Below are 24174 nucleotides of genomic sequence, written 5' to 3'. Positions count from 1 at the left end.
CGTGAGGAAGTCGGGGAAGATTCCCAGCGAGCCCGCTTAGCCGGTCTGGGACTGTGGTCCGTGCAGGAGTCCTCCATGTGAGACCTAGGGGCCACCCCGGGAGCACGCTGCGGCGCAGACCGAGAGGGGCCTGGAGGCGATGATCCAACAGTGCCCGGGGCCTGTGTAAGGACCGGTCTGGACTGCAAGGCTTCTAGTAGCTTGGCAGACCATTTGTCCAGACTGAGCCATGGATTGTGAAAGCGACTCAGAGTTTCTCAGCAAAAACTGCAAACTCTGTCCCTGCCCCTGGACAGTGGAAGCAGGAGGGTCTGCCTGAGCCGAGGGGCCCACTAGTGACCGAGGCTCCGGCTGAGCAAGTGCAACAGGGGTCGAGCATTGCTCACAGTGAGGGTAGGTGGAACCCGCAGGTAACATAGCCCCACAAGAGGTACAGGTTGCAAAAAAACCCTTTGCCTTAGCGCCCTTGCTCCTTGTGGACGACATGCTGTTGTCTCCTAGGAGAGTGATCACTGAGGGTATATAGCCAAAAGTAAACAACCCGGCTCTATATATATATATATATATATATATATATATATATATATATATATATATATATATATATATATATATATATATATATATATATATATATATATATATATATATATATATATATATATATATATATATATATATATATATATATATACACACATACACACACACACACTCCGGCACCCTAGGGGGACCAGCACCGGGTGACCGGTGTGGCTTACCGACCGCCCAAAGCGGAGTGTGTGTCCACCAGATTCCCTGCCTTAGGTCTCCCAGAGCTGCAGAGCTCGTTCCTGAAAATCCTCCACCGGCAGAATGTGTGTAAAAATGGCTGCCGGAGCTCTCAGGGGAGGAGGGAGCCGTGAGCGGCGACTAGTAAAGTGCGGGAATCTGGGGCCCACAGTGATCAGTGAGGGGGGGGGAGGAACCCTAAAGTATGCTCCAGCCCTCACTGCCGACGTCAGGTCGACCGTCCCGCCCTTACCCCTGACTGGCAGGCCCGGGGGCGGGAGTTATGGTACTAGGCCGCAATGAAGCCGGGGACTAAATTTAATACCGCGGCCGACAAACGGGCTCGGTCGGCGCGGAAGTCCCGGTCTTCACAAACCAGCAGCTGCTGCAGCGTCTGTGAAACAAGCGCTCCATGCACAGTCCCCATGGGGACACAGAGTACCTTTAGATGCAGGGCCCTGTCCCTGAGGATACATAGACTCCTGTCCGGCAGATTCCCACAGGGGCTGCGGAGGGAGCCCGGTCCCAGTAAATGGATGACCGGTCAGGATGCCACTTCTCCCAGAGCCTCTAAGGGATGGTGAAGGAAAACGGCATGTGGCTCCAGCCTCTGTACCCGCAATGGGTACCTCAACCTTAACAGCACCGCCGACGTAGTGGGGTGAGAAGGGAGCATGCCGGGGGCCCTGTGGGGGCCCTCTTTTCTTCCAACCGATAAAATCAGCAGCTGCTGACTAAAATGGGAAAGCATGAGTGGATGTGTGCCTCCTTCCACACAAAGCATAAAACTGAGGAGCCCGTGATCCACAGGAGGGTGTATAGGCAGAGGGGAGGGGGTTACACTTTTTCAGTGTAATACTTTGTGTGGCCTCCGGAGGCAGAAGCTATACACCCAATTGTCTGGGTCTCCCAATGGAGCGACAAAGAAATGCTCGTTTTGTAATTGTAACCATTTTTTTTTAGGATGATGTTGGAGTCACAGCAGAAAAATGGTTACTGGGTAAGATTTTCAAGTGGAGCCCAGAGGGAAGGAGATTTGCAGGCTTCCCGACAAGCAGTAACAGATTACTGGACTGGCTGTAATCCTGAGATTTTATTCTTGAACCTTTAGTGCTGACCAATTTGCATACATGTCCAGTTATTAGAAAAGGACATCATGCCACGCAGTGCAGGCATAATTCTGGGGAGCAGTGAAAGCTCATGCTGCTTTCTGATCTTCGGAGAAGGAAAGGTCAGTTACGTCTGAATGAAGCGACCACTGATTGTCACCTGATACCGGGAATTAAATGCAATGTCCAGCGCCAAAAGAAGAGTACAGTGGAACCTTTGATTACAAGTAACCCAGTTTGCAAGTATTTTGCTATACAAGCAAAGCTTGCTATAAATTTGTAACTCAGTTTACGAGCAAGCTTCTTTGTATCAGTAAATACTCACCGCACACACTTCCGGTTCCGTACTTTCACCGTGCTCTGACCCACTCTTGCAGTCCGCACAAACTATGTTCACCTTACCTTCCGTTCCCTCGCCGGCCTCCTGGCTCTTTTAGTCCACAGGTACAGGATGTGTATCAGGTAGCCATCGCAACGAGGGAGGAACTTCCTCTGTCAGACGCTACTCAAAGGCAGCGCGCTGACTAATCAGAGGCAAGCGGCTCCTGCCTTTGAAGTCAGTGCTCTGGCAGCGGAGGCTCCGGCATCGGTCGCGATGGTTACCAGATACACATCCTGTACCGGTGGACTACAAGAACCGGGAGGCCAGCAATGGAATGGAAGGTAAGTATAGTGTGTGTGCACATGTGTGGAATGACACAATAGGGGACCAGGATGGGACATTGCAGAAGTTGTGGAACAAATTGTTTGAGCTTGCATTATTTCCTATGGGAAGTCTTGCTTTGCTAGACGAGTAACTTGGTTTACAAGCTACTCCCAGAACGGATTGTTCTCGTAAACCAAGATTCCACTGTATATGTCTGGGTAGTAGACAACCCCTTTAACCAACGTTAAACAGTGGAACAAAATTCACCCAGAATGACGAGACCAAGTCATTAAGAAAATGATCACTTCAAGTTATTGCTACAAATAAGGGCACAGTCTCCCTAAACGACGTACCAGCGATTCCAACCAAGATATGACCTGCTCAGGATCACTGGTGCATCGCTACATGGTAACTGGTGAGCTGTCAATTAGGCAGATCTCACCAGTGACCAGCCCCCAGCGACGCGTGGAAGCGATGCTGCGCTTGGTAACTAAGGTAAATATCGGGTAACTAAGCAAAATGCTTCGCTTGGTTACCCGATATTTACCTTGGTTACCAGCGCACACCGCTTAGCGCTGGCACCCTGCACTTGTAGCCAGAGTAAACATCAGGTTAATAAGCAAACCGCTTCGCTTCGTTACCCGATGTGTACTCTGGCTACGTGTGCAGGGAGCCGGCACTGACAGCGTGAGAGCGGCGTACGCTAGTAACCAAGGTAAATATCAGGTAACCAAGCAAAGTGCTTCGCTGGGTTACCCGATGTGTTCCTTGGTTACCAGAGGCCGCAGCTTCCAGACGCCGGCTCCCTGCACATTCAGATCGTTGCTCTCCCGCTGTCAAACACAGCGATGTGTGCTTCACAGCGGGAGCAACGTCCAAAAAAAAAAAAAAAAAAAAAAAAATGAACCAGGGCTGTGTGTAACGAGCAGCGATCTCACAGCAGGGGCCAGATCGCTGCTCAGTGTCACACACAGCGAGATCGCTAATGAGGTCACTGGTGCGTCACAAAAACCGTGACTCTGCAGCGATCTCGCTATGTGAGAAGTACCCCTTAGTGTTTCATGGGATGTACTTAAGATTTCACAATTTACTTCTTCATTTTGGTAACTTGTGACATGTCACTTGTTCATCCGAGGTCATCCCTAATTTTAAAACTTCTGAACTTTTTTTTTAATGCCATAGAATTTAAAGGGGGTGTACTTCCTTTTTCTGATTATTTTGTACCAGTAGCAGAGGTTCATCAAATCCTACATGGTTGTAAACAATAAGAAGAGCCACATACACAGCACTTTAAATATAAAATCCAATACTTTATTGAATAGAGGAATACAGCTTGGATATACCAATAAAACTGATATGGCCTGGCTGTGGTTGGTTTCCGTAGACCTGGTAAACAAGCAGAAAGACAAAACCTTCTTAGATATATTTGAGCTATCAAATATCCTGAGTAGAGCTTCACGCGTGTCCTCTAATCGACAGGACCATACGTGTGCGGATGCACGTGTCCGGCACGGGCATGTAAAGATATAAAATAATCTATAGTACAGACGTGTCGAGGTCCATCGCACACCGACAACGTCCTGCACTCATTGTACACATGTAACATCGAGCTATGTACATATGTTCACAACGCTAAGGCAAGTCCGTAACTAGAGCATCAGAAACATTCAGTCCGGACCTAATATAGGTCCATGATAAGAGAACGTTTACATCCATAATGTACTGTTCAGATACATTGCGTTACTGACAGTCAATTTTTTGGGAATGTCAGGTCTTCATAAACGTTACCACTCCACTTTCACTTTTCAGATGCTTCATCTGTCCTACAAAAAAAAAAAAAAAAATTCCGCTGTCTTTGTTTGTCAATTAGCACCAGTATGTAATCCGTGGTCATTCCCCCACACTATCCGTGACGCCGAACATAATCCATATCAGGCAGAAGTCAAGAGATGCTACAGTATTTATCTTCTGTGATGGCTGTGACCCGGGTACTCGCGGTCATAATGCCGGTGGGGCGCTCTCTCGTAAGACCGGGAACGCTCTCGCCGCCGCTCGCGGTAGTAGTGACTTTTCTTCTTGTACTTCCCGGAGTCGGGACTTCCACGTGAGCGGCTGCGAGGGGAAGAGCTTCTGCTGCGGGATCGTCTTTTCTGCCCCGAGTATTTGTAGTCCTTGTCCTTCCCGTATAACTGGCTTTTAGAGCTTTTGTAGGAACCGTGGTTAGCTTTTCGAGGTGGAGAGTCGCTTCGACTTCTGGAGTGGCTGCGAGACTTGGAACCGCTGGAGGTAGAGTAGCTTTCACTTTTCCTGTTGATAAAGAGATCAGGATTAGTAACTGATTCACTGCCGGAAAAACGTGCATATATGATTCATTCCACAGACTACAGCTCGGCACCGTATACATAGGAAGTACAGACGTATATTCACACTACGTACATATAACTGCATTATAATAGCCGTGGCGGTGTCAGAAACTCACCTTCGTTTTGGAGATCCTGATCGCGAGTGGGAACGGGAGTAGCTCTTGTCTCGGCTCCTGCTGCCACTTCTGCTTTCCCTCCCTTTTACGACACTGTTACAATAAACAGAATTGTGAGACATATGAATAATTGTTACATGACTGACATTTACAAGATTTCTCCCCACTGTGAAAGGTTATCACCTATTCAAACAATAGAAGATAGATGCCTGGTCAATGGGGGCCTGACTGCTGAGATCAACCCGCCCCCCCCTCCCCCCCAACCCAACCCATAGAACGGGGTGTAAAATGCCAAGCATGAACACCAAAAGTGTATTAAATGGGCTGCTAAAGACAGATCGCTGTACTCAGCCATCTCCAGCAGCCTCAGTCAATGAATATATAGGTGGTGCGTTGCCTTTTAATTCTGACAGGGCATTTCAATCTTGGGATGTTACAGAATCTATTAGGCCACTAATAGGCTAGACAGATAGCGATATATAATGAATAAAATTAATAATAAAAAAATATATAATTTTTTTTATAAAATAAAATTATAAAAATTATAAATATATTTTCTATTCTCGCAGGGGTGATCCCAGTGATCCAATATCTATGGCATCGTAAAAGGTGCCATCAATATACAAGTCCTGGAATACCCCTTTTGATTTACAACTTACCCATTCACAGGGCTTGATGAAGTGGTCCTCTTTGCATCCTCTATTTTTCTTTTGATGTTTTTCAGTGCATGTATGGAGATGGGGGAAGGCTTGCTTGATTTTCCTTCCTTAGGAGACACTGTAAGAAGAAATTATTTGTTCATTTGTGTAGGACAAAAAAAAATAAAAAAGTTCTAAAACGTCGAGAAGATGCAACATACCAGTTTTCACATTGGGTGAGAACTCTGGGGCGTTGTCGATGCGCGGCGTGCCATCTGGTAGTAACCCTTTGGCCTTGGCTTTAGCTTCCTCGAGCATCAGCCTCTTCTTCTCAACTGAACTTTCCAGATCAGTCAGATCAGCCTGTAATAGAGAATAAGGATTTTATCATATTAGTAATATGGGAGGTGATGCAATGGATGTGTGTGGTGGATTTGACATTTTGCATACCTTCTTTCTCGTGTACAGCCTCAATATCTGCAGACAGATCTCCCGAATGTTTTCTTCAGCCGCCCCAAAAAGAAGGAACCAGTGAGGACGATTTGGGAGGCAGATCTAGAAGAAAAAGTTTCCATACAAATTAGGAAATATTTTCACAGCTCTGGTCATTTTTACCTCACATTAAGGTTAAGGCTTAAAGACCAAGATTTCCTTACTGGCCATGAATATCCTCACCAGCCCCATAGACCGTATGAAAATTAATCCATAATCTAAAAAAAAAACCAAAAAAAAAAACCAAAAAACACCCACACACACACCACACCCCCCAAAACTGGGCTCTGAAATGCTCTGGTGGCTCCGCTGTAAAACTGTACCCCACGATCAGCTGCCTTTTAAATAGGCAATATGTTTTAAAGCACAACTCCAGCTTTTGTTTTCAGGGCTGGAGTGGTGCATTAAATCCAAGTTCCCTGCCCCTGAACTTGCCAATTTGGTCCCGCAGCAGCATCTTGTGCCCGTAACTTCTGACCAAACGGCAGTCAGAGGTGACGTCACAAACAATCAATTCCAGTCTGTAAGGCCCATTTCACACATCTGGCATTTCGCCGGATTGCCAGATCCACCACACTCCAGTAAAGTGTTAATACTGTACAATGGCATCGCGGCAAGCTCCGGTCACATGCTGTCATGTGATCAGAGCTTGCCGCGATGCCATTGTACAGTATTAGCACTAAACTGGAATGTGACTGATCTGGCAAAATGCTGGATGTGTGAAACAGCCCTAAGAGCTAGTATGAGGCTCTCAGACTTGTATTGAGTTGTAACCTTCCCCAGATCGCTGCATAAAACACTGGAGCTGCCGGCAGATCACAAATTGCCAGAGACCAACTGGACCGGTGGTAATTGAAGATGAAGACGCCAGAGGGCGATTACAAGACAGCGGGCTTCGATTAGAAGCACCACTCCAGCGGTGAAAAAACAAAACAATGGAGTGACCCTTTAAAGGGGGTTCTTCAGGTTCAGAAAACCTTTCCCCCACTCAATAGGTTGAAAAACCACTGTCCTTTACTTGCCCTCCCCCTTGTCTCTGCTGCTCCCGCAGTCTGTTCTTGTCTGTGGCATGAGCACAGAGCTGCAACCAACAAGCGAGCTCAGCGGCTCTGCCCGAGCTGAAGGCACGAGCCATTGAGATCAGATTAGCTGGAGCGCTGCAGACAACTACAGACACCAGGAGCAGTGGTAAAAGCGGCACTGAAACCAGTGAACGAATGAAAAAAAATATAATATATATATAATATTTTATTTATCTATTAATTAAATAAATATATATTAATTAAATATATATTATATAATATATATCTATTAATACTATATAATCTATTAATATATAATATATATATTAATAATATATATATATATATATATATATATATATATATATATATATATATATATATATATATATATATATATATATATACACACACACACACACACACACACACACACACACACACACACACACACACACACACACACACACACACACACACACACACACACACACACACACACACACACACACACACACACACACACACACACTTTTTTTAAAAATAAAGAAGATTTAGCTAGCAAAGAAATGGATAATTGTAGCCATACGATGAAAAATCCTGTGTATACCAACCTCTAGTGTTCTTGCTGCCAGATAGATGCAGGCGCATGCGATTGTTTCGGGATTGAACCGCTCAAAGACGTCAGTGCGGAGGCTGTCATTCATGTAGTTCCTGAAACGGCACAAAAAGAAGCAAAAAGATTGTAGACGCCACACAACGTACAGCATCATCTGGCACTTAAGTGTTTCAAGCAAACAAGTGTTCAACTGTGAAGGATGGAGAACATATTTTAACGTCTGTGGATGTGCCCAAAAAAGGCTTTTATATGTAAACAGCTTGGGAGGGTCAAAACTAAAATTAGTGCCAATAAAAAAAAAAGGTCAATTTGGCTTCATCCAGGGTATCCAGATGGAGAGTCCTAATGTCATCCACAGGCGGTGTGCTCCCAGCATACAACCTCCACGTGGCAGAGACATTCTGCTGCAAAATACGGCATCAATTTCCACAAGGACGGCAGATCTAGACAAGGCTACAAACTGGAGTGAATCAAAAATCACAGAAAGAACAGAATACAAAACTATGACAAGTCAGAGGTTAATGTACAGGCTATGGAAATATATTGGCACTTCAACTACTTTTTTTTATTTTTTTGCATTGAAATAAAAACTACAAAATAAAAGAAACAAAAGGCAAATTAAAATAAAAAAACTACTGTTCATTGTGAAGAAATAATAGAAAAAAGGAAACCACAAGGAGCGGTGAGCCCCCCCTTACTCCACGGGATGTATACCACCTGACCAGAGGCAGCCTTCGTTTCTGGGGAACCTGCTTGGGATTGACTGAAGACGGCAGCCATCCCTGCACCAAAGCGCTTGGACAGCAGAGGAGAAGTCTTAGTCACTTACCCTCAGAGGCTAGCCTTTGATCAAAAGAGTACAGAAAACAAAAGTTAATATAGGTTCTCCATCCATTGAACAAGTAAACAGCACCAGACATTTTCCCCTCCCCCCACCCTCCACCCAATCAATAACATATAAAGTCCAATGATGGAGTATCGCCAGGCTGTTTCATCAATATGATAGTTATCCAAAAAAATAGAAGGGGTTAAGGGTTTGACCTACATTTTTTTTTTAACGTTCTCCATGCAAACAGCACAGTTTAAAGGGTTGCACTACAGATCCCAGCATAGCGGATGCCGTGCTGCAACCATCACTCCGCTAGCGATATTCCATCACTTTATAAAATAAGAAAATACCTTTAATGCAAACAGTCTTGATAAACCCAAAAATAAGAGACCAAATACATACAAATGTTAAACTGTAAAACCCAGCCCAAAAGTGCACCATAGGTTAACAAGTCGTAACGCGCACATTTAATTCAGAGGTGTCACTTTAAGACAAAAAGGACGACTTTGGTTAATGCAAAACTAAGGTTGTGAGTTTTCACTTGAGACGAGCCTTGAAAATGTGCCAAGACCGTCCGCGGCACACATCAACTCTCTCCAAATATGGGAACGCTGAGGCCATTTCCCATGCAATTCCCCCTTCAGATCTTCTACAGTCAACAGTAGATAACGGCTGCAAATGATTCCTCAGGACTGGTACAGCATTGCTTGGCAATGCCCTACACATCCTGCAGGCAATGGAGGCGATAAAGGGTAGCTTACAGGCTACATACAAGCTACAGGACAGAGCGACACTCACCATGAAGTCTGGACCAGATGCTTATTACGCTCACACTCCAAAACTTGTAGGTACATCACAATTATCTAAGAAAAGATAAATAAACACAAAAAAAATTATACTTTTATGGAAAGTCACTCCAGCATCCAGTAAGAGGAATCACGTGAAGTCATTTGACTTCAACATTTGTATATAAGTCGGGGAAACTCATTGCTATACCTCACCCAAATACTAGAAATTATCACCCAGTGTCATAGGAGGTTGTGGCAGTTCCCAGAGTACCATATATACTAGAGTATAAGCCTATTTTTTAATGCTGGAAAAGCCCCCCCATGGCTTATACTTGAGTGAGGTTCCCATAAAAAAAAAAAAAAAAAAAAAAAAAAAATTTTATATATATATATATATATATATATATATATATATATATATATATATATATATATATATATATATATATATATATATATATATATATATATATATATATATATATATATATATATATATATATATATATATATATATATATATATATATATATATATATATATATATATATATATATATATATATATATATATAATAATAATAATAATAATAATATGTTATTATTAATAACATTCTCACCTGTCCTCAGTTCCCACGGTGTCCTTAACAACTTCTTGCAGTTCGCAGGCACAGACCCCTCCATGATGATCGCATCCAGTGCATGGGGCCGCAGCTGCAGGCTGCAGTCATGGCTTTACTTCAGTTGAATGCTTTGCACTGCAAAGCACAGACAGCAGCGGTGGCCCCGTGTACAGGACGCAATCATGGAGGGGTCTATGTATCTGCGGACTGCAAAAGGCACCGGTCCATGATCGCATCCAATGCACAGGGCTGCCGCTGCAGTCATGGCTTTTCTGCAGTTGAATGCTTTACGGTGCTGCAAAGCATTCAACTGAAGTAAAGCCATGACGGCAGCCTGCAGCGGCGACCCCGTGCACTGGATGCAATCATGGAGTGGGACTATGTGCCTGCAGACTTCAAGAAGCAGGTAAGAGGACACCGCAGGAACGGAGGACAGCTGAGAATTTTTTGTAGGTGTGTAAATGGCATAATAGGGGACAAGAAGTGAACAGGAATGAGGACATTACTAAAATGATGCGCTCATTACTAGAGGGCTCATTAATTCATGGGCACACTAGTACAAGGGGGGGGGGGGGGCAACAAGGATGGGGCACATTACATTTTATTGGTATATATATTTTTTTTTTCAAATCTTCCAGTATTTGCTGCATTTCCCACCCTAGGCTAAAGGGTGCTTTACACGCTGCGACATCGCTACCGATATATCGTTGGGTCACGTCGTTAGTGACGCACATCCGACGCCGGTAGCGTCATGGCAGCGTGTGACACCAATGAGCGACGATCATCGGTCGCAAAATCGTTCAAAAACAGTGAGCGACGTGTCAACGATCATTTCCTTAATATCGCTGCTGCCACAGGTACGACGTTGTTCGTCGCTCCTGAGGCACCACACATCTGTTTGTGACACCGCAGGAGCGACGAACATCTGCGGCCACTGGCAAGGCGGAAGGAAGAAGGTGGGCGGGATGTTACGTCCCACTCATCTCCGCTTCTATTGGCCGGGCGCTTAGTGACGCCGAACGCACCTCCCCTTGAAGGAGATTGTTCGGCGGTTACAGCGATGTCGCTGACAAGGTATGTGCGTGTGACGCTGCCGTAGCAATAATGTTTGCTACGGCAGCGAACACCAAATGTCGCACGGACGGGGCGGGTGCTATCGCGCTCGACATCGCTAGCGATGTCGCAGCGTGTAAAGCACCCTTTATACTCAAGTCAATAAGATTTCCCAGCTTTTTGTGGCAAAATTAGAGGCCTCGGCTTATAATTGAGTATATACGGCATTAACTATAGAGCTACTAAAAACAAATCACAAAAGCACTCACTTTATGAGGGTGCTTCACGTGCACACAAAAGCCCAATTCCTTTAGGACCCTCCTCTCGGCTTTTATTATTTGGTTCTTTAGGTTCACGTAGTCCTGATCCAACACCAAAGGCAACGGCTTCCTAGAAAAATAAAGAGTCAAGACATTGAGGAGGTTAGATTAAAAGCCACCTTCGCCAAGTCCTGCAATGACCAAACGACAAGCACTTACTGCTTCTCCCTTAACTGTCGGAGGCGATGAAACACGTTGATCACGTCCCGGATGCGTCTCGGAGCCTCTTCGATCTTGGATGCCAGGTGGACGCAGGCCATGGACACGTGCTAAAGGGAGAAAATAACACCCTGCTGAAGATTACAGGAACACAGTAACAGAATAAAGCGCCCCTCAAATACTAAAACCGTGGATGAAGACGCTTACCTCCATTGAATGCTTCACAAAAGACTTGGAATAGAAGAATCTCTGGAATAAGACTTGTCCGGTGGCCATCGCAACCTGAAAACCAAAGACAAGACTACGGTAAGTATTGCAGAACAGGCAGGGGGAAAGCCAGGAACAGATCGTGACGGCACCTCTGCTGTGTGGGCCGCAGCAAGAACATTAAGTGCTGGGAATCTGGAGGCGCAAGTCACTAGACACTGCCGGGTGTCTGGGGAGCTACTGTAACAAAGCTGTGGGTGGGAATGACACCCATTCCTAAACAGACCCCCTCCCACGAGAGTTAGGGGCGTGAGAACAAGAGTATGGCAGCACAATTAGATCATTGTTCTTTCAGGTTTCTAAAGTGAGAAAACTGTACAGAACATCCATCAGTCAGTAATAGCCCACCCACACCTAACTTTACACCCTCCTTAATACCTGTGTGAAGATTATAGTCTAATCTGTAAAAAAGGTTGTCTGGAGGATTACAGACAAGACTTTCCCCCCCTTTTTTGACCTAAAACACCCCCCAGAAACTGGCTACTCTCCTTTCCCAGGTCCAGCACCAAGTGTCTGTCCACAGTGCAGGTATACTGACCAGACCGCTGCAGCCAACCAGTGCGCTCAGCAGCTCTGTCCAAGAAGACGTCACAAGCCGCTGACTTCACTAGATTGTCTGCAGGCTCTGCACTGGACCAGGGGAGGGGGAATTCAGCCCCCAAAATATTGATATTCTCATGTAGCTCTTTCAAAGACAAGTCCAGCAATACCTTTACATTACCAGTCTGTTCCTCCATCACTAATAAATCAGCTTTTGACTTGATATGTAAATAAGGCTGAAGAGCTATGGTAGATTTGAAGCCTCCGTCACTCTGGCTCTATTTCCCACCCAGCACTGCCATATCCTGATTGACAATCTGTGCTGTGACACTTCAGACAAGAGGACTGCCAATCAAATAGCAGGAGACGGGTAACAGAGGCTTTGGATCTACAAATAAGGGCCGTTTCACACATCCAGCAAAAGATTGCCGCATCCGGCACACTCCAGTACAGTGTAATACAGTACAATGGCATCGCGGCAAGCTCCGGTCACATGCTGTCATGTGACTGGAGATTGCCGCAATGCCATTGTACAGTATTAACACTGTACTGGAGTGTGCCAGATTTGTGAAATGGCCCTAACGCTTCAGCCTTCAGTAATGGAGGAGTGGACCAGCCATGTATAAGGTATTGCTGTACTTGTCCCTGAAAGAAATACACAACAGCTTGAGAACTGAAATCCTGCTGGCAAGATCCCCCTTAAAAAGCTAACCAGTAGCCAGGGGAGGGGGAGAAAAAGTTTTCTAAATCAGAAGACATTTAAAATGTGCCTCTAGTTTCAGAAACTGGCATCTGAAGCTTGTATCAGTAGTTGTCCATGTTCTGAGACTCCACCAATGTTTTATAGGAAAAAGACTGTTCACGGAGCTCAGCATATGGAGCCTGTACATGGGACCAACCACGGCACAGATTGACCCCCATCAATCCACACACAAGGGTATGTGCACAGACAAAAAAAAAAACAAAAAACCCGCATTTCTATATAAAAACTACTTGCTGCTAACATTCTCAGGCTTTCAAACGTCTAAACCTCTTCAGGTTGCTAGAAACACCAAAATGGTTTTAAGAAGCGGCACCCACACTTTAGCATTTTCCGCTAGGAAGTGGCTCTGTACTAAATATTATATAATATATACATACATATACTAAATATATATTACATATATCATACACACACACACACACACACACACACACACTTGGTTTTTTTTTCGGCTTGAAAAACTCAGTGGGTTCATCTGGGTTTAAAAGATGCCGGAAACTAGAGGTTCAATTTTAGAAAATAGGATCACAAAGCAACAGATGTATAGTGAAAAACTGAGTGCAGGACATTATACACCTCCTGCCGGGCGAGTCTCACCCCTTCCCTACATATGTTCTATTTCTTGTGCTGGGACACAGGAGGAAGCCTCTAGCAGGAGCAGATATCATCAGGCAGGTGCAGGTGTCCGGTCACATGCAGAGCGCACGCACAGGGCAGACAGCACCCGCAGGGCGGAGAGGAAACCAGGAACGTGACGTCAGCTCTCGGAGAACAGGACAGTCTCGGTTTCTCAGAAACAGAACAAAGGAGCAGCTGGCTGAGGGCTGACGTCACATCCCAGGGATCAGCAGGGCCGGCCGCCCTCACCCCACCCACTTACACAACTATGTGGGCCCTCCCATTAACCCAGAAGTGAAAAAACGTGGAAGAACCATACATACAGGTAACCAGAGAAGTAAACACACACAGACTTATGGAATATTTTAGTTACATAGGTTTTAAAAAAAATTAATAAAAAAAAAAAAAAAAAAAGGGAGGACATAGGTCCATCTAGTTCAACCTTCCTCAAAACGAACATGGCACCACTGGGGTCTGTACACCGGGATCCAGAAGGACGGGCTGGACAGGAGATCCTGATGCCCCTCAGAATAATAATAATGTTTATTTATATAGCGCCAACCTATTCCTCAGCACTTTACAATCCGGTGGGGGGGTTGTATAGACAAAAACAAAACAAAATAGAACATAATTCAACAGCTACAGTAGGAATGAGGGCCCTGCTCGAAAGCTTCCAATCTATGGGGAAGAAGGGGGACCTCTGCTCCTGTAGATTTCCACTTCCAAATAGGAGACAGTCCCCTCTACAGCAGGAGGTCCCTGACCTAACACACAAACATCGGTAATGGTTTCTTGTGCCATGACCACAGCAACAACGAAAAGAAGCGGCACATCAAAATAAAGCAGGGTCACTTCCTACAATAAAGGGGGTCTCTGCCCAGAAAATATTCAAGACTGTAGGAGCTGATCAGCACACACCAAGCACAGCAGCTCCATTAAGGACTGACAACAGTGGATGAGCAGGGGTGCCGGGTGTCAGACCCCCACCAATCTGATACTGATCACATATACAGGTTGGTACATTAAGGGTGGTGTCACACACAGAGACGACGATGCCGCTGCTACATCACCATTTACTGTGACGTAGCAGCAACATCCGGCTGCTGTCGCTGTGTGTGACATCCAGCAACGACCTGGCCCCTGCTGTGAGGTCGCCGATCGTTGCTGAATGTCCAGCTTCATTTTTTGGTCGTCGCTCTCCCGCACACATCGCTGTGTGAGACAGCGAGAGAGCGACGAAGTGAAGCGAGCAGGAGCCGGCATCTGGGGTAAGCTGTAACCAGGGTAAACATCGGGTAACCAAGGGAAGACCTTTCCCTGGTTACCCGATATTTACCTTAGTTACCAGCGTCCGCCGCTCTCACGCTGCCAGTGCCAGCTCCCTGCACATGTAGCTGCAGTACACATCGGGTAATTAACCCGATGTGTACTGTAGCTAGGAGTGCAGGGAGCCAGTGCTAAGCAGTGTGCGCGGCTCCCTGCACATGTAGCAGGGCTGTGGAGTCGGAGTCGGAGTCGTGGAGTCTGAGTCGGAGTCGGAGCTCATTTTGGTGGAGTCGGAGTCGGAGTCGGTATAAAATGCACCGACTCCGACTCCTAAAATACATAATAAATTGGGGACAGGAGTGCAATGCAGAATGTGCTGAATATTTTACTAAATAATAACATTTAGTATAATGCTTATATTTAAGTGAAAAATTTATTGTAGTACAATGTGAACATCAGACATTTAATTGTTTTTATGATACAATAATCAAGATATTTGGATAGAACATAAAATATTTATTGGAATACAACTTTAGAACACAAAAAACTAATAAATTGTAAATATGTAATATATATATATATATATATATATATATATACAGTGTATATACACACACAAGATATATATGTAATCTACTGTATATTACATAGTGTATTACATATTTACAATTTATTACAGTTTGTGTTCTAAAGTTGTATTCCAATAAATATATTTTATGTTCTATCCAAATATCTTGATTATTGTATCATAAAAATTATTAAATGTCTGATGTTCACATACACATATTCATGTACTACAATAAATTTTTCACCTAACTATAAGCAATATATGTAGGAGTCGGAGTCGGAGCCGGAGTCGGAGCCGGAGTCGGAGTCGGAGCCGGAGCCGGAGCCGGAGTCGGAGTCGAAGGTTTGGCTTACCGACTCCACAGCCCTGACATGTAGCACAGCGACGCGTGTCATTATGATCGCTGCTGCATCTGCTGTGTTTGACAGCTAAGCAGCGATCATAACAGCGACTTACAGGGTCACTGTTACGTCACAGAAAATGGTGACGTAACAGCGATGTCGTTGTCGCTATGTGTGAACCCAGCTTAAGTGACTGGAAAACCATTTATGGCCACGTTCACATTAACATTATTTGTAGCCAAACCAGGAGTTACACAGAGGAAAAAGTATAATAAATACAGAAGTAGTGGCCGTGTTTCTATCACCCACTCCTGATTTTGGTTACCAACACTGAGGTAAAAAAAAAAAAAAAAAACCAAACACCCCAAACACGCAATGGGCCCTTTAACGGACTGGATAGGGACCGACCACTGGGGTCGACAGATCCACAAAGATGAGACGCAACTATTTCCGTACCCCAAAACTGTATCAATGGAAAAAGTTAGCTCACTTTCATACATAGGAAAAAAAAAAAATAAAAAAAAATATATATTATATATATATATATATATATATATATATATATATATATATATATATATATATATATATATATATATATATATATATATATATAAAACACTACAGGTGTCACAACAAACCAACTTTTTTTTCCTCCCTTTTACAAACTTCTGAATATTAAAAAAAAAACAAAAACAAACATCCTCATAAGTTTGGCATGGCCATAAATCGTACTGGGACATAGAATCAGAATTCCAGGTCATTTTTAAAGTATAAATGTCATCAAAAGAAAAGAAAATAATAGCAGAGTAGTGTTTTTGGGGAATTTCACTGCACCTGGATTTTTTGGCCTTATTTCTCAGTACATTAGATGGGTGATATGGAGAAAAAAAAAAAAAAATATATATATATATATATAGAAGGTTCTTGGAACACACACAAATGGTTGGGAAGGTTTAATATTGATTAACCCCCCCCCCCCCCCATTGATAATTGAGATGACCAATTTGTATGGGTGTCAGACTTTCCCACTACAGACCAGAGGGGATCGGATCAGACATGTCGACATCCCTCTGCCCTTTCGTTCCCATTGTAACACAGGACAGGACGAGCGAGTCTTACTGGACAGAACTATATTTATGCCGTCTCCAACCCTGAAGACGACTTCCCACCGCGGTAACATCACTGGTGACAACAGTGGGTAAAGGGAAGAAATCATTACTTACAGGGCAGTTAAAGGGAACCTGTCATCAGAAATTTAGCTATCCACCTAAAAGTTTCCCCCTCTGCAGCTCCTGGGCTGCATTCTAGCAAGGTTCCTGTAGTTTTTCTTGCCCCTTTTAGCCCAAAATAAACACTTTATAAAGTAGTACCTGCTCGTATGTAAATTTTCTCATTTTTCCATGTGGGCGGTCTGTCTGGTGTCTGTGCCTGTCCTCCTACCGATTTACGCCCCCCCCAGAACGCAGAATTTCAAACCTCAAGACGCCGCCCCTGGGCGCCTGAGGTCCTGCGCATGCGCTCTGCTACCGTAGCGGGACAGTGCACAGCGTGCACGTGTGACCGCTGGTGACGGTATGCGCAGGCACGATGTTATGGGCGGCGCTGTGAGTGTCCTCAGCAAGTGCCGCCCATAACCTCGTGACCGCACTTTCCTCTCTTCCTCCATCGTTCTGCGCCAGCGCTCGCTGGCGCGGTGACCCGACGTCACCTCCTCCCATCTTGCCCTGCAGCAGGAAATAGATGGGAGATGGGAGGAGGTGACGTCGGGTCACCGCGCCAGCGAGCGCTGGCGCAGAACGATGGAGGAAGAGAGGAAAGTGCGGTCACGAGGTTATGGGCGGCACTTGCTGAGGACACTCACAGCGCCGCCCATAACATCGTGCCTGCGCATACCGTCACCAGCGGTCACACGTGCACGCTGTGCACTGTCCCGCTACGGTAGCAGAGCGCATGCGCAGGACCTCAGGCGCCCAGGGGCGGCGTCTTGAGGTTTGAAATTCTGCGTTCTGGGGGGGGCGTAAATCGGTAGGAGGACAGGCACAGACACCAGACAGACCGCCCACATGGAAAAATGAGAAAATTTACATACGAGCAGGTACTACTTTATAAAGTGTTTATTTTGGGCTAAAAGGGGCAAGAAAAACTACAGGAACCTTGCTAGAATGCAGCCCAGGAGCTGCAGAGGGGGAAACTTTTAGGTGGATAGCTAAATTTCTGATGACAGGTTCCCTTTAAAAGGGACTATCCACAGGGTGCGTTACCACTAAGATCAGGGCCCAGTCGCTGGGTCTTTACCCCCTTACAATGGAGTGGTGCCCACCGGAGCGCCGATCCATTCACCTCTATAGGGCTGCCGGGCTCTGCTTTCTCCAGTAGCCTCAGAGATTGAATGGATCAGGGGTCCGACCATGCTGTACTGGGAATATCTGGTGTGCGGACCCCACTGTCCAGCAATCACCCATCCTGTGAAGTTAATAAAAGAGGGTGACCAGTGAGTGGGGGGTTAATTGCTTAATTTTGGAAAACCTATATATATATAAAAAAAAAAAAAAAATCTAAATAAAAAGTTAAAAATCTATAAAATAAAGTTGTTACATTTGGGCTTTTATCCATTCTCCTCATGTCCCTGATGGTCCGGCAGCCCCCGATAGTCCGGCCCAGCGCAGGATTAGGGGCTCCCCCTGCCGGATTACCGTGGATCCCTCCCACAATCCGGCCGCAGCCATTGTCCGCTCACTCCGGCGCAGGCCTCGGGGCAGGTGTAGGCCGCAGCAGCTCCCCGGTGTTCCCGCCCCCTCCCCCGGCTCGGAGCGCTCTTACCTGCGGGAGCCGCAGCAGGATACCGGCGGACTGGATGAGCTCGCAGCCCACACAGCGGAGGTCCGTCTCCGTGTCGGTTTCCAGCCCGTCCACAACGGAAGGAGTGAGCGCGCACTTCTCCTCAGGCATCAGGCAGTTCTCCAGAGAGATGAGGACGCCGGAGTACATCTTGTCCCCGATCAGGATGCCCTCGGCGGGGCCGACGGTGGTGGTGGCGGAGGCAGCAGCCATCTTCTCTGTCTCCTCGTCTTCCTCTCCTCTCAGCTTCCAGCGCGGCGCTGCCCTGCGGTTTCTTTTTTTTTTTTTTTTTTTACAAATTCTTATGTGCCGAACCCGAACGTTGTGATTGGCTGGCGTCGTCTCGGCTTCGGCTCTTATTGGATAGAGGTTACGTCGTTCAAAGTATGAGCCAATCTCTAGACTGACGTCAGAGAACGTGCCTGGATGCTGGAGCTGGCTCCGCCTATTTCCGCTCCAATGACGCAAACCTGGAGTTTTCTAACAAACAAGTCCCAGAATGCAGTGCGGCGGCCGCCATTCTTCTCTATTGTTATTCGGTGCCAGACAGATACTACTGTGCGAGACAGCAGGGGGATGGGTGATGGTCTTCCCTCCACACAGTGTGAGGGCAAGGGGGGACAGTCTCCCCTCCACAGTGAGAGGGCAAGGGGGGGGGGCAGTGAGGACAGTTTCCCCTCCACAGTGAGAGGGCAAGGGGGGGGGGGGATAGTGAGGACAGTCTCCCCTCCACAGTGAGAGGGCAAGGGGGGGGGATAGTGAGGACAGTCTCCCCTCCACAGTGTGAGGGCAAGGGGGAAGACAGTGAGGACAGTCTCCCCTCCACAGTATGAGGGCAAGGGGGGACAGTGAGGACAGTCTCCCCTCCACAGTATGAGGGCAAGGGGGGACAGTGAGGACAGTCTCCCCTCCACAGTGTGAGGGCAAAGGGGGGGGGGGGACAGTGAGGACAGTCTCCCCTCCACAGTGTGAGGGCAAGGGGGAAGGACAGTGAGGACAGTCTCCCCTCCACAGTGTGAGGGCAAGGGGGGGGGGGGCAGTGAGGACAGTCTCCCCTCCACAGTGTGAGGGCAAGGGGGGACAGTGAGGACAGTCTCCCCTCCACAGTGTGAGGGCAAGGGGGGACAGTGAGGACAGTCTCCCCTCCACAGTGTGAGGGCAAGGGGGAAGACAGTGAGGACAGTCTCCCCTCCACAGTGTGAGGGCAAGGAGGGGGGGGGGGGGGGACAGTGAGGACAGTCTCCCCTCCACAGTGTGAGGGCAAGGGGGGACAGTGAGGACAGTCTCCCCTCCACAGTGTAAGGGCAAGGGGGGAAGACAGTGAGGACAGTCTCCCCTCCACAGTGTGAGGGTAAAGGGGGGTTACAATCTCCCCTCCACAGTGTGGGGGGACACAGTCTCCCCTCCACAATGTGTGGGAGGGGGGGGGGGGGGGCACAGTCTCCCCTCCACAATGTGACGGGGGGGGTTACAGTCTCCCCTCCACAGTGTGAGGGGGGGTTACAGTCTCCCCTCCACAATGTGAGGGGGGGGGGGGTTACAGTCTCCCCTCCACAATGTGAGGGGGGTTAGTCTCCCCTCCACAATGTGAGGGGGGGGGTTACAGTCTCCCCTCCACAATGTAAGGAGTGGGGGGGACAGTCTCTTCCCCCCCCCCATAGTGTGAGGGCAGGAGGGATGGTCTTCATGGTGTGAGGGGGCGCACAGGGCTGAGAATTTTGAGTAAAGGCCCCTTTACACACTGAAACATTGTTAGCGATATCGCTGTAACGTCACCGGTTTTGTGACGTAATAGCGACCTCCCCAGCGACATTGCAGTGTGTGACACGCATCAGTGACCTGGCCCCCGCTGTGAGGTCGCTGATCGCTACAAGTCGTTCAGGATCATTCTTTGGTCCTTTGTTTCCCGCTGCGCAGCATGCATCGGTGTGTTTGACACCGTTACAACGACATCGTTAGCGACCCAGCCCATAGGCGTGCTAGTGTTCCCTTTCCAGCGAGGTTGTTCTGCAGGTCCGTATCGCTGCTGCGTCGTTGGCCAGATCTGCCTGTTTGACAGCTTACCAGAGATTTTCCAGTGATCCCGGCCAGGTCGAGATTGCTGGTGGGATCGCTAGAAAGTCACTATGTAAAGGGGCCTTAAATGGTGCTTTACACGCTGCGACATCGCGAGCGATAGCACCCGCCCCCGTCAGTGCGATATGTGGTGATCGCTGCCGTAGCGAACATTATCGCTACAGCAGCTTCACACGCACTTACCTTGTCAGCGACATCGCTGTGACCGCTGAACAATCCTTCAAGGGGGAGGTGCGTTCGGCGTCATAGCGACGTCACTAAGCGGCCGGCGAATAGAAGCGGAGATGAGCGAGACATAACATCCCGCCCACCTCCTTCCTTCTGCATTGCCGGTGGACGCAGGTAAGGAGATGTTCGTCGTTCCTGCGGTGTCACACATAGCGATGTGTGCTACCGCAGGAACGACAAAACATCGTACCTGTGGCAGCACCGATATTAAGGAAAGGAGCGACGTGTCACCGATCACCATTTTTGGACGACTTTGCGATCGTTGACTGTCGCTCCTTTGTGTCACACGCTGCAATGTCGCTACCGGCGCCGGATGTGCGTCACTAACGACGTGACCCTGACGATATATCGGTAGCGATGTCGCAGCGTGTAAAGCACCCTTTAGGCTATGTCCGCACGTTGCGTCGGTGTACCTGCAGTTTATTCTGCACGTTTTCCTTCCCTTGGTTTTTGACCAAATGGCTTTTGACCATTTTTTAGCGCTAAAAACGCATGCGTTTTTACCGCGTTTTTGGTGCGTTTTTAGCGCTTTTTACCTGCGTTTTCACCTGCGTTTCTGCAGATGCGTTTTTGAGATCAAGACACTGAGAAATAAAGTTGAATTAGTCAAAAAGAATGAAAAAAGAGAAAAAAAGTATAAAATTAACTTTTAATAAAATTATATGGTAAATTATCAATTTTAATGTAATAATAGTGGTTATGCACATTTTAACAGAAAAATAGCTAAAGTTTATTATTTTTTTACATTTAAATTTTCGGTTATTGTGTGTGTGTAAAGGAACATTAGAACCCATTACTTTTTGGCCAGAAAAGCATGCGTTTTTGGAGCCAAAAACGCAGTTGAAAAGCAGGTAAAAAGCATGTAAAACGCAGGAATTGTGATTTTGGTTGCTTTTTGCCATTTCTCATTGACTCCAATGTTAAGGAAACGCTGCAGAAATGGCAAAAACAACTGACATGCTGCTTCTTTTTCAGCATGGTTTTTGACCACAAATATGCAAATTAAACGCTGCAGAAAAAAAAGCAAAGTGCAGACAGGATTTCTGCTTTTCCCATAGACTTTGCTGGAAAACAAAAACGCATGCCTTTTTGCCCAAAAACGCTGCTGCCAAAAACGCTGCAGAAACGCGGTAAAAAACGCAACGTGTGAACATAGCCTTAGACTGATCAGTTTGAGCAGAGGAGGCAAATTTGTCTCATATGATAATAAAATAGAGGTGAGCGGCGCTGGTGCTGTCACGTTTTCAGATTCCTGGTGGTGCCACGTTCCCATGACCAGCATTTTTTTTTTCTTTTTTGTTGCACCGATTAGCTTTAGATTTGCCTCTTTTTCCAGTGTTTTATCCATATCTTTTCCACTGTGATTTTTCTATTTTTAATAAGTATGAAATAAAACTTTGTTTCGTAAACGTCCTGTTTGTGGAGTCTGGATTAGGCTGTGTTTGTCAGTGCAGATTTATCACAAAACCTGGAGGGAATCCTGGTGCCAGCAAAATCAATGAGAATCCTGAGGTGTTGAGCGCAATGCTTATTTGTGACTTTCAGATTTGGTGCAGAAATAATCTGCAGCGTGTCAATTCTTTCAGTTTCAGTTAAAAAGTATTGGGAATTTGCTGCTTTTTTGTAGTGGTTTTGCTTTTTTTGCATAAGTTATTAGACCGTAGTGAATGCTGCATTGATAAACCTACTTGGCCCCTGGGGCACATTCATATGGTAATTATTCTCCAGCATTGGTTACAGGTGTATTAACATATAATGGTTATTTCCTTTTTTTTGTGGTCTGCTCATTTGTTTGCACTAGCTTAGTTCTCCTTTTGAAGAAGTCACCAGGCTCCTCGCATCTCCTGGACATACTGCCTGCACCAGTGACCCTGTTCCCTCACATTTCCTTAAATGGGTCACCATTCACCTAAGTAAAAAATTCAATTCCCTCCTCCTTCAAACATGCCAGCATACACCCATTACTTAAAAAACCATCCCTGAACCAAAACTGCGCCGCTAAATACAGACCAGTCTCTAATCTCCAAGCTTCTGGAACGCCTGATCCACTCCCGTCTAATCCGCTGTCAGATAACTGTCCTCAACCCTCTACAATCCGGTTTCTGCTCCTTAGGCCAGAGTCACACTTGCGAGTGACTTGGCAAGTCTCGCATCGGCATTACCCGACACAGCCGCACATTCTCAAACAGGAGAGGGACAGCTACATAGAAATACATGCAGCTGAGAAGCTCCTGTCCATAGAGTGTGCGGCCACACCAGGTCATTCCTATGCGAGACTCGCCGAGTCATACGCAACTGTGACTCTAGCCTTACACTCCACTGAAACTGCTCTTACTAAAGTCTCTAATCATCTACTAAAGGCTAAATCTATTGGTCACTACTCCCTGCTGATCCTCCTGGATCTCTCTGCTGCATTTGATACTGTGGATCACCAGCTCCTCCTCACCGTGCACAGCTCACCAGCTCCTCCACACCGCGCGCCGCTCACCAGCTCCTCCTCACCGCGCCGCTCACCAGCTCCTCCACACCGCGCGCCGCTCACCAGCTCCTCCTCACCGTGCGCAGCTCACCAGCTCCTCCACACCGCGCGCCGCTCACCAGATCCTCACCGCGCTCCGCTCACCAGCTCCTCCTCACTATGCTCCGCTCTATTGGGCTGAAAAACACCGTCCTCTCTTGGTTCTCCTCCTATTTCTCTGACCACTCCTTCACTGTATCTTTTGCCGGCTCCTCTTCCTTTCCCCCTTAGGCCCCCTTCACACGTCCGTGAAAATTACGCACGTTTTTCACGGACATGTCAAAGGTGCGTATTGCCCTCCGTGAGCTGTTTTTATGGCACAACATATGTTCTCCGTGTGTTATCTGTGATAATACACAGAGAACCGGAACTTTCTGCTCACCTGTCCCTGGTGCTTATCTTCGGTCCTGCCGACTCCCCGCTGCTGCTGCTTCCGGCCGCAGTGGAGTAAATATTCAATGAGCGTGGGTTGGAAGCAAGTGACAGAAACGGCAGAGACAGCAGGGCTGGAGAAGGTGAGTATAGAATTTTTTATTTTCTTACAAACACGTATGTTTTCTCCGATGCGTGTCACACGGATCACATCCGTGCGGTCCATGTG

General features: G+C 46.7%; 1 protein-coding gene across 2 annotated transcripts; it reads right to left on the bottom strand.

Moving 5' to 3' along the window:
- Positions 1-3815: 3815 nt before the first annotated feature.
- Positions 3816-19024, bottom strand: CCNL2 (cyclin L2). 2 transcript variants are annotated; one of them, XM_075329262.1, is made up of 11 exons: positions 18734-19024; positions 11755-11829; positions 11548-11657; positions 11338-11458; positions 9404-9468; positions 7772-7871; positions 6094-6198; positions 5865-6006; positions 5665-5782; positions 5006-5098; positions 3816-4833 (listed from the first exon to the last, which is right to left on the bottom strand). In XM_075329262.1, the coding sequence occupies exons 1-11, from the start codon at positions 18962-18964 to the stop codon at positions 4488-4490; spliced, it is 1506 nt and encodes a 501-aa protein (XP_075185377.1). In that variant the 5' UTR covers positions 18965-19024; the 3' UTR covers positions 3816-4487. The 2 variants fall into 2 exon arrangements, with proteins under 2 accessions (XP_075185377.1, XP_075185378.1); XM_075329263.1 differs by lacking the exons at positions 3816-4833; positions 5006-5098; positions 5665-5782; ... (1 more) ...; positions 6094-6198; positions 7772-7871 and adding an exon at positions 7927-8619.
- Between the last annotated feature and the right edge of the window lie 5150 nt (positions 19025-24174).

Source organism: Anomaloglossus baeobatrachus, chromosome 11, assembly GCF_048569485.1.
Source record: "Anomaloglossus baeobatrachus isolate aAnoBae1 chromosome 11, aAnoBae1.hap1, whole genome shotgun sequence".
Classification (NCBI taxonomy): domain Eukaryota; kingdom Metazoa; phylum Chordata; class Amphibia; order Anura; family Aromobatidae; genus Anomaloglossus; species Anomaloglossus baeobatrachus.
The sequence above is the reverse complement of the archived record's forward strand: the minus strand, read 5'-3'. Positions and strand labels throughout refer to the sequence as shown.

Bases quoted from the DNA above. Each gene is read 5' to 3' on its own strand.
- CCNL2 (XM_075329262.1), bottom strand. From the start codon at position 18,964: ATGGCTGCTGCCTCCGCCACCACCACCGTCGGCCCCGCCGAGGGCATC. The intron at 9,469-11,337 runs GTGAGTGCTTTT...ATCTTTTCTTAG, and splicing joins ACGTGAAGCACCCTCATAAA to ATAATTGTGATGTACCTACA. The intron at 6,199-7,771 runs GTTGGTATACAC...TTTTTCTTCTAG, and splicing joins TGGCAGCAAGAACACTAGAG to ATCTGCCTCCCAAATCGTCC.